Source organism: Prionailurus bengalensis, chromosome E3 (assembly GCF_016509475.1).
Source record: "Prionailurus bengalensis isolate Pbe53 chromosome E3, Fcat_Pben_1.1_paternal_pri, whole genome shotgun sequence".
In the NCBI taxonomy this organism is placed as follows: Eukaryota; Metazoa; Chordata; class Mammalia; order Carnivora; family Felidae; genus Prionailurus; species Prionailurus bengalensis.
In genome coordinates, this window is record NC_057357.1 from 7,469,483 (window position 1) to 7,484,765 (window position 15,283).

The window sequence follows — 15,283 nt, forward strand, 5'->3', positions numbered from 1 at the left end:
CTTGCTGGAATTTTGTTTTTCAATAAAAGTCAGAGACACACTAAGGAAGTGTTCCAGACTGAACTACAGAAACCAAAGAGGAGTGACATGGAAACTCCAGTGCGTGGATTGGGTCCTTCAGCTGTAAAGAACATTGTGGGGACAATTGGGGGAATTGAGGGCTATGGTGAATATATGGCAGTAATGTGTCAGTGTCCATGCCCTGACTTTGGTGGAAAATGTCTTGTAGGAATTACAGATTATGAAATATCAGGTCAGCATTTACTCTGAGATTGATCAGGAACATAGTTCTTGGAACAGACTCTTCTGGAAGCTTGTGATTGTTCTTGGGAGAAGTGGTTCAGAACAACTGTGGATCTACACAGCTCTCCCCTTCCCTTGCCTTCGTCTGACTTGTATTATTTAATACAAGGAGGCAGCACCACACAGTGATTGAGAGACGGGGATCTCTGAAACTGGAATTCCTGAGTTTTGAATCCCATCTCATCAGGACTGAGTCTTGATGAATCAATGGCTTTGGGTAAATGAGGAAAAGGTGCCACTTTTACATAGCTGGGCCCTTAGGGCTTGGGCTGCCTTTCAGCACCTGTATGTCCCTCAGCGAATACTACTGTGCACAAATTAGTTCAGGTTTAGTCATTGTCTCAGGTTGGGTTCCCTAAAAGCAGAGCCTGAGATGGGGGCTCTGAAGCAAATGTTTTACTCAGGGAGTGATCTCGGGGGAAAGGATTGAGGGGAGTGGGGTAGAGCAGAAGGAAAAGCTGAGTGGGTGTGGTCTTGGGGGAGCCTGATCTCATGATGAGCCCTGGGGCAGGAATTGTATTATAGAGTGGATGTCACTTTGAGACAGGAGATGGCATCTTGTACCCCATTGGTTGGTATTGGACTGGGGCACTAATTCCCAGGTGAAATGGCTTCAGTTTGGCCAAGAACGAGTCCCTGAGAATGGGACAACCGTGAGCTAATAAGAGCCAGTACTCTCAGCCTTTGGGGAGTGAGTATGCTGCCCAGTGACAGAATTTGGCACCTTCCTCCTCTAAAGACACTTACACATGGTGCCTTGAACTAATTACTTAACACCTTACTGCCTTGATACTTAGAGCCTCAGATTCTATAAAATAGGAGAATAATGTCAGTGCCTATCAGAAGTGATGATGGAATCAGATGATGTGTATATGTGAAGTACTTAGGACACAGACCAGGGAGCACATAGTGAGCACATAATCAATGTCAGCTATTACCTTCATGGCTGTATTATCTTCAGTCCTCAGGAAGCCATGTCAGTTGTGACATTTGGGCTCCAGCCTTGTCAACTCCAGCTTCCATCTGCCATTTTAGAAAGTAATCACATACATCCTTCAGAGAGCTTTAACTATGAAGTTAATGGTGTATCAGCAGATGCTGTTCAGGAATTTTCCAAAGAGCAATAGCAATATCCCCATTCTAGAAGTGCCTTTGTCATGTGAAAATTAGTCATGTGACCCCCACTGAAATGGAGTGGGGAGGTTTGGCAGGGGGCACTGTCACACCCTACCACTCAGACCCAACGGGAAGAGATAGACTTGACCTTGCACTACTTTACTATCCCAGCTGCAGGAAGAAGGGCTTTCCTTGTCACCACAACCCAGAACCCCTTCTCCCCAACAAGAGCTCTGCCAATGAGAAGCCACCACACTTCAAACTCCAAGGTTATTCCGTGAATTTTAGTTTATAACCCCCTTCCCAGCCTCCCCTTTTCTCCTGGAAAAAAATAAATACCCCCCCCCAAAAAAAACCCATAACTCCCTTTGTTCTTTAGACTTGGCTATCTATGGTTTTGCTGAAGCTTGTTTGTCCTGGATTGCAATTCTCTTTTTTTCCTGAATAACTCCCTTTTGGTTGGTAAAACAACTGGCAGCTTTGGGGCACCTGGGTGGCTCAGTTGGTTGAACATCCAGTTTCGGCTCAGGTCATGATCTTGCGGTTTGTGAGTTCGAGCCCAGCGTCAGGCTCTTTGCTGACAGCTCAGAGCCTGGAGCCTGCTTCAGATTCTGTGTCTCCGTCTCACTTCCCTTCCCCTGCTCATGCTCTGTCCCTCAACAATAAATAAACATTAACAAAAAATTTAAAAAAACAACTGGCAGCAGGTATGTATGTATATATTTAAGTTTATTTATTTATTTTAAGAGAGAGAGTGTGAGCAGGGAAGTGGCAGAGAGAGAGAGGGAGAGAGAATCCCAAGTAAGCTCCATGCTATAAGCACAGAGTCAGCACAATCTATGAGATGATGACCTGAGCTGAAAGCAAGAATTGGATGCTTAACCAATAGAGACACGCAGCTTCCCCTAGCAGTATCTTTATTTTTGTGGAGTTATGTCTGTTTCTCACATAAGAATGAAAGTGATAGAATATGCTAGGTCTTAATGTCTTGTAGTTTTGGTGAATTGACTTACCTTCATTTGACTTCAGGTGAAGTGCCAGAAGCAAGCACTGCTCTTAAAGTCAGCTGCTCCAGGTATCAATGTTGTCATGGCCATGGCCACATTATCCAAACCTTGATCCTACCTTTTCCAGTGACTTGCAAGTGGTCTACATCATTAAGCCTCATGACCCTTTGTGTTATGTGACAAAAACTGGTGCTAATGATTAATCGGACTATTTACAGAGTAATGTGACCTCTGCACTCTCCATGTTACTAAAATTTGAAGGAAGTTCTTCAAAAAGGAGATTATGCCATCATTCTTGCATTCCTTCAAAATCACCATGCCAACCATAGCCCTCTTAAGCCCAAGAATATAGAAACGAAGAAGTTGTGGCTCCTACCCAAGAGGATCTAATAAATTACTTGGAGACACAGAAACATAATTACTGTACATCCAGTGTGCCCCAGGTCCCCTGCTCCATCCCATGAGAGGAGAAGGGATCAGTATTAATTTGCTGGGCTCCATAACAAAGTACCACAGACTGAGGAGCTTCATCTACAGAAGTTTATTCTCTCACAATACTGGAGGCCAGGAGTACAATCAAGTGTTTGGCAAGCTTGGTTCCATCTGTGGCCTCTCTCCGTGGCTTGCAGATGACCATCTTCTCCATGTTTTCACATGGTCTTCCCTTTGTGGATGTTTGTGTCCTGATCTCCTCTTAGAAGGACACCAGTCATGTTGGATTAGGGTCCATGTTAGTGACCACATTTAACATCTTTTTCTTCATAAAGACCACACTTCCAACTGCAATCATGTTTTGAATTGCTGGCAGTTAGTACTTCAACTTACAGATTTGGAAGGGACATAATTCAGCCTATACCAGGATCTGTGTAGAAACCCTATGGGCCTGCACATGAATATCACAGGAGGGCTAGGGGACCTGCAGCAGTGAATGTGAACTCTCATCAAAGCTGGGTGGAGGGTGGGGCTGGATCCTGCATGCCAGTAAGAAGGGCCTAGGTCATCAGGGGCAACTCCCAGGCCTGATCGGAGCATGGACACAGCTTAAGACCATCAAGGACCCTCTGTAGAACCAGGGCAGGGATCAGGTGTCACCTGTAAGGCCTAGGGTAGAGAGAGGATCTGAGGCCCACTTTTCTAGCCCAGAAGTCACACCCCCAAACATTCTGAGCTCATTCTGGGAGGGGCAGAGAAAGGACAATGGGGGACAGGATCAGAAGACTGAACTTAGAAAACTTGTTACCCAAGTGACCAAGAAGTGGTTTTATGAAGAAATTTCCACTCCCCAATCTCACCCCAAAAAGGGTCTCATGGGGATGATGATGTCATCTGTGAAAAGCTAAAAAGCTACATTGTCTTCAAGCATCTGTGTATTTTCAAAAGCACTGTATCTCTCATGTCTGCAATTGGAACCGTAACACTGTTGACCAATTAACAAAGATAAAAGAATCAGAGAACTGGAAAGAGTCTCACCGTTCAAATCCAAGACTTTAATTTTACCGATTTCTCATTTAATCCTCCTAACAGCCCCTTGAGGAAACTGAGTCTCAGAGGGATTAATGACTTCCTCAAGGTGAGAGAGTAGAAAAGGTGGCGTGTGGCTTCATTCACTATGCTGTGCTGCTTCCAGATGAACTCATTAATCCCAGACCCACAAAAGGCAGGGATGAGATGGACCTCCCAGACCCACAAAAGGCAGGGATGTTTTGAGGCTATTGTTGGCCCCACTGCTTCCTCTCAGGGCCTACACACTGCCGAGCACACCATAGGTCTTCAGTAAAATATCTTGAGTCTGTTTGGGAAACACATATTGGAAATAGCACATGGACTCCACCAGTACCTCTCATCATCCTGTAATTTGGGGATTTCCCAGCATCAGCTATCAGGAGGTACATCTGAACCTCAAGCATGTATAGAAGGTCAGCAGGAAGGTTCTTGTTTTGGATTTTGTTCAGATCCACAAACATTTCCTAGGCACTGCTCTGGATCAGGTCCAAATGTGCCCTGTTGGTGGGGAAAAGTCAGACCCTTGAATAGATAGATTCAGTATGGTGGAAGGTCAGCCTCAGTGCTTTGAGAGCACAGAGAAGGAGCACTTGTCCCCCAAAATGGTTGGGAGGAGCTGATACCTGAAAAACTTATTTTCTAAAAAAATATTTTTAAATTTATTTAAAAACTTATTTTACTAAAAAACTTATTTTACTAAAAAACTTATTCTACTAAAACTTATTTTACTAAAAACTCATTTTACTAAAAACTTCTAAAAACTTATTTTACTAAAGAAATCAAATGTATAGATGTACATTCTTTAAAAAGTTGAACAGTGCTCGGGGCGCCTGGGTGGCGCAGTTGGTTAAGCGTCCGACTTCAGCCAGGTCACGATCTCGCGGTCCGTGAGTTCGAGCCCCGCGTCAGGCTCTGGGCTGATGGCTCAGAGCCTGGAGCCTGTTTCCGATTCTGTGTCTCCCTCTCTCTCTGCCCCTCCCCCGTTCATGCTCTGTCTCTCTGTCCCAAAAATAAATAAACGTTGAAAAAAAAATTAAAAAAAAAAGTTGAACAGTGCTAATGGTAGTTTTAACAAAACCAGTGGCATCTTTCTCCACCTGATATCTTTCTTGGTTTTCTCCCTCATTTCTGTAGAGGCCATCTCCTTGTAGCTTTCAGAAGAATAATGAAGAGGAGTTAATTTTTGTTAAAGAATGTGCATTTCTGAATATATCTCTGCTCTACCCTCATGCTTGATGGATGATTTGAGCATAGAATTGCTTGATGGATGATTTGAGCTAGAAGTTTCTCCATGAACTTTAGACATAGGGACTTGTCTCTACTATTGCTGTTGAGAAGATTTTGCCCTTCTGGTTTCTGATTCCTTGTACTTGACCTGGGTCTTGCTCCCCTCACTCTTTCTGCAAGCATTTAGGATTTTCTTTTTCTCCCTAGTGTCTGAAAGTTCATGACAGTGTGCCTTCATGAATCTGCTGTCATCTGTTATTCTAGGCAGAGCTGTCCAAGAGACCTTTCTGCAATGATGCAAACGTTCTGTATCTGTGTTGTCCAATATGGTTGTCTCCAGCCACATGGGGGTATTGTGCACTTGAAATGTGGCTGGAGTGGTGAGGAATTGCATTTCTGATTTTTTCTGTTTTTAAATAAATTTATATTGAAATCTAACCACATTGTGTTCAAGGGCTATAGCGGGTGGTGCAGTGCATTGGACTTTCAATCTGGAGACTTTTGCTCTTCAGTTCTGGGAAATTTTCTTGAATTATTTCATTGTATGTAGTCTGTGTTCTAAAATCCCTATTGGCCAGATGATAGAACGCATGGTATTATTCTCTAATTTTCCTGTATTTTCCCTCCCATTTTTTGGAGTGAATTAGTTACATAAAACTAACCTAGTGAACATGTGTTTATTTAAAGTATGATATTTTATCCTTTATTGATATCTTTGCATTAATATTATTTTTTAAAATATTATGTTTGAATACAGTTTAAAATTTATATGATTAGTGAGATTTTGGGCAATTTGTGCTCAAGTGGAATGCCTCACTCAAATTGCTCTGGTCATAGTTCTGCCTGGAAATCCAAACTGAATTTTATAAAAATACTGTGTTGCTAAGGAGAGAATGAGCTCTCCTTACTCCTTTTGTTTGGTTCTTTTGGGGGGTTAGCTTTTATTGACCTACAAGGCACTCTACTTAGGGAACTGTTTAGAGACAAATTCTGCCCACTAGGAGAAAGGGGATGAGAGGAATCTCATCCCAGTTGGGCTTTAGATCCTATAGAGTGAGAAAATACGAGGTGTGGTGGTTCTGCTCCAACCCCTGTGTTTACACAACTGGACAGGCACTGTAGGCTCAATGAAGTCCAGGAAATGAAGTCTCTAAACATTAACATTCTCAGTAGCTCCTCACAGGCAAGGAGGTAAAAAGAGCCACTTAAACATAATCAGTAAGAAGGAAAAAAGTAAACAGTCCACATCCACCAAACACCCAACCTTTTAAGTATGTTCTAATTAAAACTTGAAGTCAAGTGTCCTCCTCTTGCTAGAAGAAAATATGTTACATTATTTAGAGTTATTTTATAACTCTTGCCCTCTCTCACCCTTGGACTAAACTATTTTAAGGGTTCATGTGGAGTGACCATTTCTAAAAGGCCTGCAGAGGGTCTGGTATCTGGCTTAGCAAAGTCACCAGATATACCAAATACTATTACTTTATTGCAGGTATCTTAATTTTAGCTCAATGTTTGTGTGGTTATTGGTTTAGTCTCTCTCCCTGTTAGAGTGTTGGGTTCATATAGTCTATATAGTCTTGGCCCAGGGACCGAATGCAGCAAGTGTAGAGCCCACCCAACATCTAATGACAATGGGAGAGGTTCCCACCTCCTCCAATACCAGGATGTTCACAACCTGTCACTTTCTCACCACTCCCACACAAACTGTAGGTCCCAGACACCCACACTTAAATATCACCTGGCTACCTGGAATTGGCAAGATCAAGTTTGGCCTTACTGAGAAGAATGGGAGTTTTCCCAGTTAGGAACAGACACTTAACCTTTCCTTCATTTTTGCACACTTGAGACTATGATCTGTGAAATTTGAATGTGATGCACAGATCATTCCAGGGCAACACTGCTTCCCCTACTGTGAGCACTTCTCTTGGCCTGTGGAAGTCAGGCCATGCTTCCCCAAGGAGATGTCCTGTGAACTAACAATACAAAGGGATGAGAATATAAGACAGCTGGGTTCTCTGCATCCCTGAGTCCTGACAACTTACTCACCTACACTGATATCTGAGCCTAAGTCTTCCCTAAATATTATTCAATTCAATTTTGACCAGTAGCTAAGGAGACTAAGGAAGCTGATAAATCCTTCACTGTTAAGGAGGATGCATAGTTATTCTTACTTGGCTGTACTATAATTATCTTAGTTTTCTCTATCTTCAGCTTGAAAGATATCTGAGTCTGAGATCTGTTTTTACCACATGCATTTGGAACAGAGTTTGGAAAGTTCATGATGAGCGTATTAGTATAGGAAGTAGATGAGAGCCATGGAGTCTATGGGGTGTTCTTCTGACACACAGTGTCTTCTTTCCTACAAACTCTGAGGATGCTTCAAACTCTGAGGATGCGAGTCTTGTCATGGCAGGTGTTCCTTTGTGGAGAACAATGGGGCACAAAGCTCATGCCTCTATTATTCTCCCTTGCAGACAAAGCCATCTGCATTGGTTCAGTGCTGGCTGCATTGTAGTTCCCAGCAATGACAAGCCTATCACTTTTGGGATAGATTTCAACCAGCTGCAGCAGACTCTGAGGTGAAGAGGGTAGGCGGATGCTCATTTTAAGCTTAGTTATGAAATAATCATAGCTGAGCATGGGGTTTGGAGAAGGATAAAAGTCTATTAGTTCCCACAGAGGCTTGGTTTCCAAGTACAATAAAAAAAGGCTTTGTGTTTAGTTGAGAGCATTAAGTTGTCAAGAATTATCAAATGACAGGAATCGTTCCTTGATTCTGTGTACCTCTCTGCTGGGGAACAATACTCTTAGTACCATCTTGGCTAGCATCTGTATTCCCTGCTAAGATGAAGCAGAGTCCTTTGTTCTGGAATTATGAGGGGGCTGCTGTGCAGGTAGCCAAGGATATAGGGACAGAAATTTAACCAGTTCACTGTTGCAGACTTGGGTCTATTTCCCAAGTAGGGACCCTTATCAGGGAAGGGCAAACGTTGAATATCAATATTGCTGAGCACAGTCTCCCTTTATGTTCACTTATTTATAATATGTTTTTGTGATCAATGGCTGTTGGAAATACAATTGCAGTCACTGAATCTCAGTCTAACATCTGTAAACAGGGTAATAGCATGGCCCTATGGAATGGTGCCCAATGAAGGCACCAAAAGGGGGCAGAAATATTTCAGAATTCCTGGGACTTTCTCTTCTACTTTTCCTGGGGATCATCTTCCAGCTTCCCATGTCTGGCCTGTGTTGGTATTCCAGCTTGGAGCCATTTATTTCTTAAATGGAGCAGGGCTCCATTGTCCCAGAGATTCCAGAGGTATGCCATGCAATCCATGGTTTCTCAGGACATGCAGACACAGAACATGAGTCAGAGTGATGAAAATGAGCTGATATAATTTCCAGAGGCTATGTCCTCATACCTCTCCCAGCAGGTAAGTGGCAAGGTCATCAGTGATCTTCCCACAGGGATATTAGGAAGCCCAGTAATTTCACTTCTACCAACTCAAGTCCATCAACCTTTCTGGATGCCCCCCTGAGCATATATACTTTTGTGACATAATGTTGGTAAGTACCCAGACTGTGCCCTTGAGAAGCTCTCTCTCTGTAAGGTAAATGGGTGTAGAGACCAGTGATAGGGATGGAGGGTACAGAGAACTGGGGCTCATGGGACAGAAATTTCCCAGGGCAGGAGGTTGGCGAGGACAAACTCTAACAGAGGAGATTCTGTTAGAGCTGGGTTTGAAGGACGAGTAGGATCCTTCTAGGCAGCCCAGGGACATTTTTAGGCAGAGGAAACTACATGGGTAAAGATGAGTAGACCCAGCTTGTGTGAAGGGTTTCAAGTGTTTAAGGGTACAGACAGTCATGGTGACAAGGGCAACTTAGAGATTTAAGGACAATGGTTTTACGTGAACTTCTGTAACCTTTGGGATTACTGATAACACTGATTGAGTTGTTTATTGATTTCCCACAAAATATTGACTCAAAGGAGGTCAAACTGGGAATGTCCATGATGCTTTGCCAACACTCATGGGTGTAGAGTACCTACAGGTGGGGCATCAGTGGCCCTTCTACTGGCTGTAGCTCCAGCCCCGCCCCCTCTTCACTATATATATTCCAGCCTCACTGAATCACCGCTGGTGGGAAGGAAAGCTCCACACGCACAGGCCAGCACAGACTGGCACACACTGCTGAAAGAGAGTAGAGGAGATTGGCAGAGGGAAAGTGGCCATGGACCTGATCCCAAGCTTTTCCATAGAAACCTGGCTTCTTCTGGCTACCAGCCTGGTGCTCCTCTATCTGTGAGTAACTGTTCAGGCTCATCGCCTCTGGAACCCTGCTAATCAGCAACCTCTACCCCTTTTTCTTTTCTGCTCTGTGGATGAAGAGTTAACAAAAGGAAGTTCCTGAAGTGTTGGGTGCTTCAAACAAGCTAGAAACACATAAGGGGTTATTATTGACCTCACCCAGATCTGCAAAAGGAGTACCCCCATACCCCAACTCCAATTTCTGTAGCTAGGAGGGCTGAGAGACATTATTTTCTCCTGGGACGATCTTCTGTTTCACTACCAGTTGGGACGTAAACTGTCGCGACCGGCGCGACAAACACCGAGGTCAGGGTCCTGAGGGTAGGGGAATGTAAGAAAAAAAGAGAAGAGAAAGTTTGGGAACAGGAGGGCCCCCTGGGCTGATGGCCCAAGTGATGGCTTTATTGTTGCTGTACACAATCTTTTATAATATAAGACTCTTATGGATCAGGTCATTCTAAGAATAATCAGGCTTCACATGATCACTGCCAGCCAAAACATTTAGTTCTGTGTACCTTGTGAACTTTCTGAACGGGTCACAAGACCTTGTTGATAGATTGCTAGCAAAACACAATTCCCATGTTTGTTTCTATCTGACTCGGGGTAGAAAAAGGGAGGTAGCATTACTGCCAACACCTGCAGACCACAGGCTTCAGGAACTTTCTCAGCCTTGACAAGGCTTTCGTATGCCCTTGAAAGTGGGGGAATGGGAGGGGGAACCACCGGGTTGGCTAAGTCAACAGGGAACATTGCTTGACCCGGTCTCAGCCTGGCACTGGGGCCCGGCCCCCCACAGTAAACCTATCAAGCACAATTCACCTGAGGAAGATTAAGATCAACAGACCCCTGTGCTGTGGAGTCCTCACCCCATCCCAAGATCTGGGGATTCTGGAGGCAGAGGGAGTAGCTTGGGTCTTGTCTCATTATCTTCACCTTCCTGGTCTTTGTCTGCTGCAGGGCATGTGTAAAAGGATTGGGCCTGTGTCTCTCAGGTGGCTCCTGCTCCCCTCCCTCCCACCACCAAGCATCATGTACACAAATCACTGGTACACTCAGACTTCCAGGGGGGCTGGATGTGCCTCACCTTCCTCTTCAGAATGGACTCTTCCCTCTTTTCTGTGCCCCTCTCCTGGCCACTCCCCGACCTTATAATATGCAGAACTCCTTACCCTAAATGAGTACCTTTAGAGCTGAAGAGACTTGGCAGAAATCTTGAAATTCTATTCATTTCAGGTTTTCCTTCTAGTGTCTGGGAAGTTTAGCATCAGTATAGAGATTTCTTCCTCCCTCTATATGAAATCTGCCAGTAGGCTGCAAAGACATAGCCCTGAAAGCAAATTTGGATATTAAATATGTTTTTTCCCTCTATGTTACAGTACAGGAGGAAAATCAAAACCATTAGCAGAGGAATTCCTTTCAGTGGTGGGTTTCCCAGTATCCTGAAGCAGGTTGGTAAAGGACTTAGTTTCCAGTTGTGGGTAGGGATGGTCCCCTCTATGTCACATTTGACCTCTATCTCAATTTCACTTTCTTTAAGAATAGAAAGGCATGAGGATGTGAACATAGGACATATAAGCCTGATTTTCATTTTCTGAGAGAAAGGTTAGGAATGCTGGGTGTGACAACATGTTCTGTCCCAATGACATTTAAATGTAATTGATGTGGTTTAATTTCATTCTTTTTAATACTAGGGTTTTTACTGAGATAAGACTATTTCCAGCTTGTTCTTTCTGAAGTCTAAAAGGAGGCTGTTAGTTTAGCCTTTGTGATTATAATGGTGCATAAATAACTTCAGCCTTCTAGAGTCATGTTGGGAATATGAATTTAGTGTACACATGCATACTTCTATGATATAGGTTGTGTATATGTTTACAAGTGCCCAGCAGGTTATTTTAACCTCTCATCACAGGCAAGTAGTAAGACAGCCTGTGCTGATGTGAGAGGCATCCAGGGCTCAGAATGGAGTGGGAGAGTATTCCTCCCTCATAACAGACCTTCCAGAGATACTCCTTGGTTCTGGTCCCACAGGAAGTCATCACAGGACCACAGGATTAGCATCTCATCTGCTTAGGGCCAGGGAACAGGGATACCATGTGAGTCATACTGTGTCTGGTCTATCTGGCAGTGGGGCTGTCACTGGTCTTTGCCACCAGGCAAACAGTATGTTATACTTAAAAGACACTGGTGTAGTCAAGAGTCAGTAGCTGTAGACAGGGCCCTCTATCAGTGCAATGTAAAGGCACTAAAAATGAGTCACTTTACTGTTAGCCCCTTCATTTGTACCAACAGCAGCATTAATCTACCAAAAAGAGAGGAGCTGGAATGAATCAGAAAAATTCATCTAGCTCCACCTCTGCATTGTATTGGAGCCCTGTGAGTTTAGACCAGATCTTGCCTTGTGACCAGTGTTGCTGACACATTCACTCAATTGTTTGGCCTCACTTGGGAGTTGAATTATCATATTGATGGTCCAGAAGCCAGAATTGATTTTTTTAAAAATTTTTTAACGTTTATTTATTTTGGAGACAAGAGAGACAGACCACAAGTGGGGGAGGGGCAGAGAAAGCCAGAGACAGGATCTGAAGCAGGCTGCAGGCTCTGAGCTATCAGCACAGAGCCTGATGCGGGCCTCAAACCCACAACCATGAGATCATGACCTGAGCCAAAGTCAGACACTCAACCAACTGAGCCACCCAGGTGCTCCCAGAATTGATTTTTTTTGTGTTGGTGATGGCCACCCGTACTTCTGACATCTGGTGCACATATGTCAAAGTGTTCTAGAGGAAGGATCTAAATATCCAGCTGGGTCGGGGTGAGGTCTCTCTGCTGGGTCCCTCAAACATGTCCTTTCCTGCAATTTGGGGGGTTTATTTAATCACGTAATATTAGAAATGCTGGATGTGCACAAAATACTTGGTACCTGTACTGTCTAAAATGCTAGCTTAGAAGAGGAGATGAGGAATATCTCTGGAACGTTTTGTCCTTATTCATTTTATGTTGCATAACACGTATTCTGCTATGAACTGGAGGTATGTGAACTTTGGAAGGCTCCCTATCTGTTAGCTGAAAGCACTTGCAGGGTATGTAACCATTTCTAGTTAGCATCCTTTCCCACCACTTTGTTAATTTGCCTCTATGGGGTTAGCCCTGTAGGTCTAGCGAGTTTATGGTTAAAACGGTGTTGGCAGCCTCTCCTTCCTCCACTCTGCTATTTCTCAGCAACACCTAACAGTAAGGCTTGCAAGGATCCAGAACCCCCAGTTGTGGGATTCCACAGGCAACTCCTGAAGGATGAATTGCAGGCAGTCCTGTATTAGGGAGCACCATCTGTAATGGACTTTTGAGATAGTTGATGCACAGAGTCAGTAAACTTAGTGACCATCTTGAAAAATTGAGCGGGCCTTGCAGTGTGCTGAACAGATGAGTATCTCAGGTCAGAGGACCAGATTCCACAGGGGGAAGAATAGCCTGGGGATGGATTGTTTACTTACTGATCCTTTAATATGGCATTCATTTGGGCACATATGGGTCAATCCCCCTTCTCTGTAGCTGAAGAGAACCAGAATGCCTGACAACAGAGACTTGGGTGGACCTGATGGGATCTCACTTTTTAGGGAGGCCAGTTGAGCCTTTGACACAGTTTTCATTGTACAGAAATAATAACACTGTGGTTGCTCAAGACTTCTGTGAAAATAGACTTAAGAAGGGCATGATCCAGGGGCGCCTGGGTGGCTAAGTTAGTTGAGCGTCTGACTTTGGCTCAGGTTATGATCTCACTGCTTGTGTGTTCAAGCCCCTGTGTCGAGCTCTGTGCTGATAGCTCAGAGCCTGGAGCCTGCTTCAGATTCTGTCTCCATCTCTCTGCCCCTCCCCTGCTCATGCTCTGTCTCTCTCTCTCTCTCTCAAATATAAAATAAAACGTTTAAAAAAAACGTTTATAAAACGTTTAAAAAATTTTTTAAAAGAAGGACCTGATCCAAAACACCAACAGGGACTACAATGAAGGAAAAGCAGAAAGGTCTCTCTGAGGAAACTGCTAAGAACATTTTATTGGTAGACTCTCAGTAACCGTCTGGTATTGAGTGGATATATTTAGTAAAATATCATCATTCATCAGAGCAGGAAAACAATTTTCTCTTTCTCATTCTTTGGAGAGTGACAAGCTCCAAAGTCATGGCAGTGTCACTTACTAAACAGTCATGAGTGAATTTTCTGGAAGAATTCAGCACGAACCTTGTAGGAGCTCTCAGTATGGAAGCATTTATCAAATGTTCAGTCTAGGATTTGGGATGGTGTAGTTTCCAGCTGCTTTTAGCTAATCATCATCATTCTTTGTGGGTCTCACAGTGGAGATGGGAAAGGAGATGATGAGTGAATGTAATTATTGCTGTTTGGATTGCTGTTACTATTTCTTTTTTTTTTCAATATATGAAATTTATTGTCAAATTGGTTTCCATACAACACCCAGTGCTCATCCCAAAAGGTGCCCTCCTCAATACCCATCTGCTGTTACTATTTCTTGACTACATGTTACCTCCTCTCTTACCTGTTCTAGTTGTATCAGTGACTGGCCAGTCTCCACACCGATTTCACCATCGCTTTCTCTTTCACTTTACAGATATGGGACCTACACACATGGACTTTTTAAGAAGCTCGGAATTCCTGGGCCAAAACCTCTGCCTTTTGTGGGAACTGCTCTGGGGTACCGTCAGGTGGGTGCTGTTTGAGCTCCCAGCTCCCTCTTTTGCTTCTTATGGTTGCAAATCCCAGCTTAGTTCCATATTAAAAATACTCCTCCTCAGCAGGAAGTTCTTAGGTTTCAGACTTTCCAGAAATGGTGTCATAGTCTCCACCCAGCCTCCTCTTTTTCTTCCTATGGTTGCAAATCCCAGCTTAGTTCCATAGTAAACATGATCCTCCTCAGGAGGAAGTCTTGGGTTTCAAACTCTCCAGAAATGGTATTACAGGCCCTACCCAGCACATGGCCAGGTATAGCTCAGGGCTCTCTTGTCTGCTGTTAGGAGCCTCAGGTTTTCCCTCAGTTGGCAGTCCAGCTCTCTGGCCACTTCAGCCCAGGACTTTTTGTTCCAGCTTGTGAGCATCATAAAGAGGCTTTTCTTTCTGGCAGGTGCAGATTCCCAGGAAGGCATAATGGTACTTAGTATTAGGAGAAAAGCATCAAGTGGGTCCCTGGTACTGGCTCATTAAGCTCTGTATGCTAAAGTCAGACTTTCCTGTTCATAGCATGAGCTCTTTGTAGCCTCCTTGTTTTCCTGGATGTCTCTGGAACTTCAGTTTATTAGGCAACCCAAGATTCACTTTTGGGTGATTTGCACATAATTGAATTATCTCAAGAACTGGCCAAAACCCACCCCACCCCTACAGTTGTTTCCATGGCTCTAACTCACCCTTTGCCACCTGTGACATCTTTTGACATTTGAGAGGTTGAACTAGAGCTCTTGGCTTTACCTCTGTATCTTCAAAGAAGGCATCCTATGGGTGACTTGAGCAGGGGGGAGTATAACTGAGGCAGTATATTGCTTATCTATTGTTTTCAGACTTTAATTCTAAATGAGTTGTGTATGTGTGTATGTTATTTTTCACACAAAGGTAGAACCACTCATACAAAATCACTAGAAAAGAGATGCTTTGACAAAACTATTAAAGACTTAATGTACCTGAATGGAATGTACTAGCAGACACACAGACTGAATTTTGGTAGAGCCACTGTGTCTAATCCAGCTCTGATGCCTCACCCAAGGCCTGGCTCCTGAACAGAAGGTAGGAGCTCATGTCTTGAATGCCAGCAGGCAG

General features: G+C 43.8%; 1 protein-coding gene across 2 annotated transcripts in view; it reads left to right on the plus strand.

Annotated features, from left to right (window-relative positions):
* Positions 1 to 9,285: 9,285 nt before the first annotated feature.
* LOC122471975 (cytochrome P450 3A12) overlaps positions 9,286 to 15,283 on the plus strand; it is a 35,794-nt gene continuing 29,796 nt past the window's right edge. Inside the window, exons 1-2 of one of the 2 annotated variants that reach the window (XM_043561243.1) lie at positions 9,286 to 9,463; positions 14,088 to 14,181. In XM_043561243.1, the coding sequence (XP_043417178.1) occupies positions 9,393 to 9,463; positions 14,088 to 14,181 (165 nt within the window). In that variant the 5' untranslated portion in view covers positions 9,286 to 9,392. The remainder of the gene's footprint in view (positions 9,464 to 14,087; positions 14,182 to 15,283) is intronic. The other variant, XM_043561242.1, reaches the window with a different exon arrangement.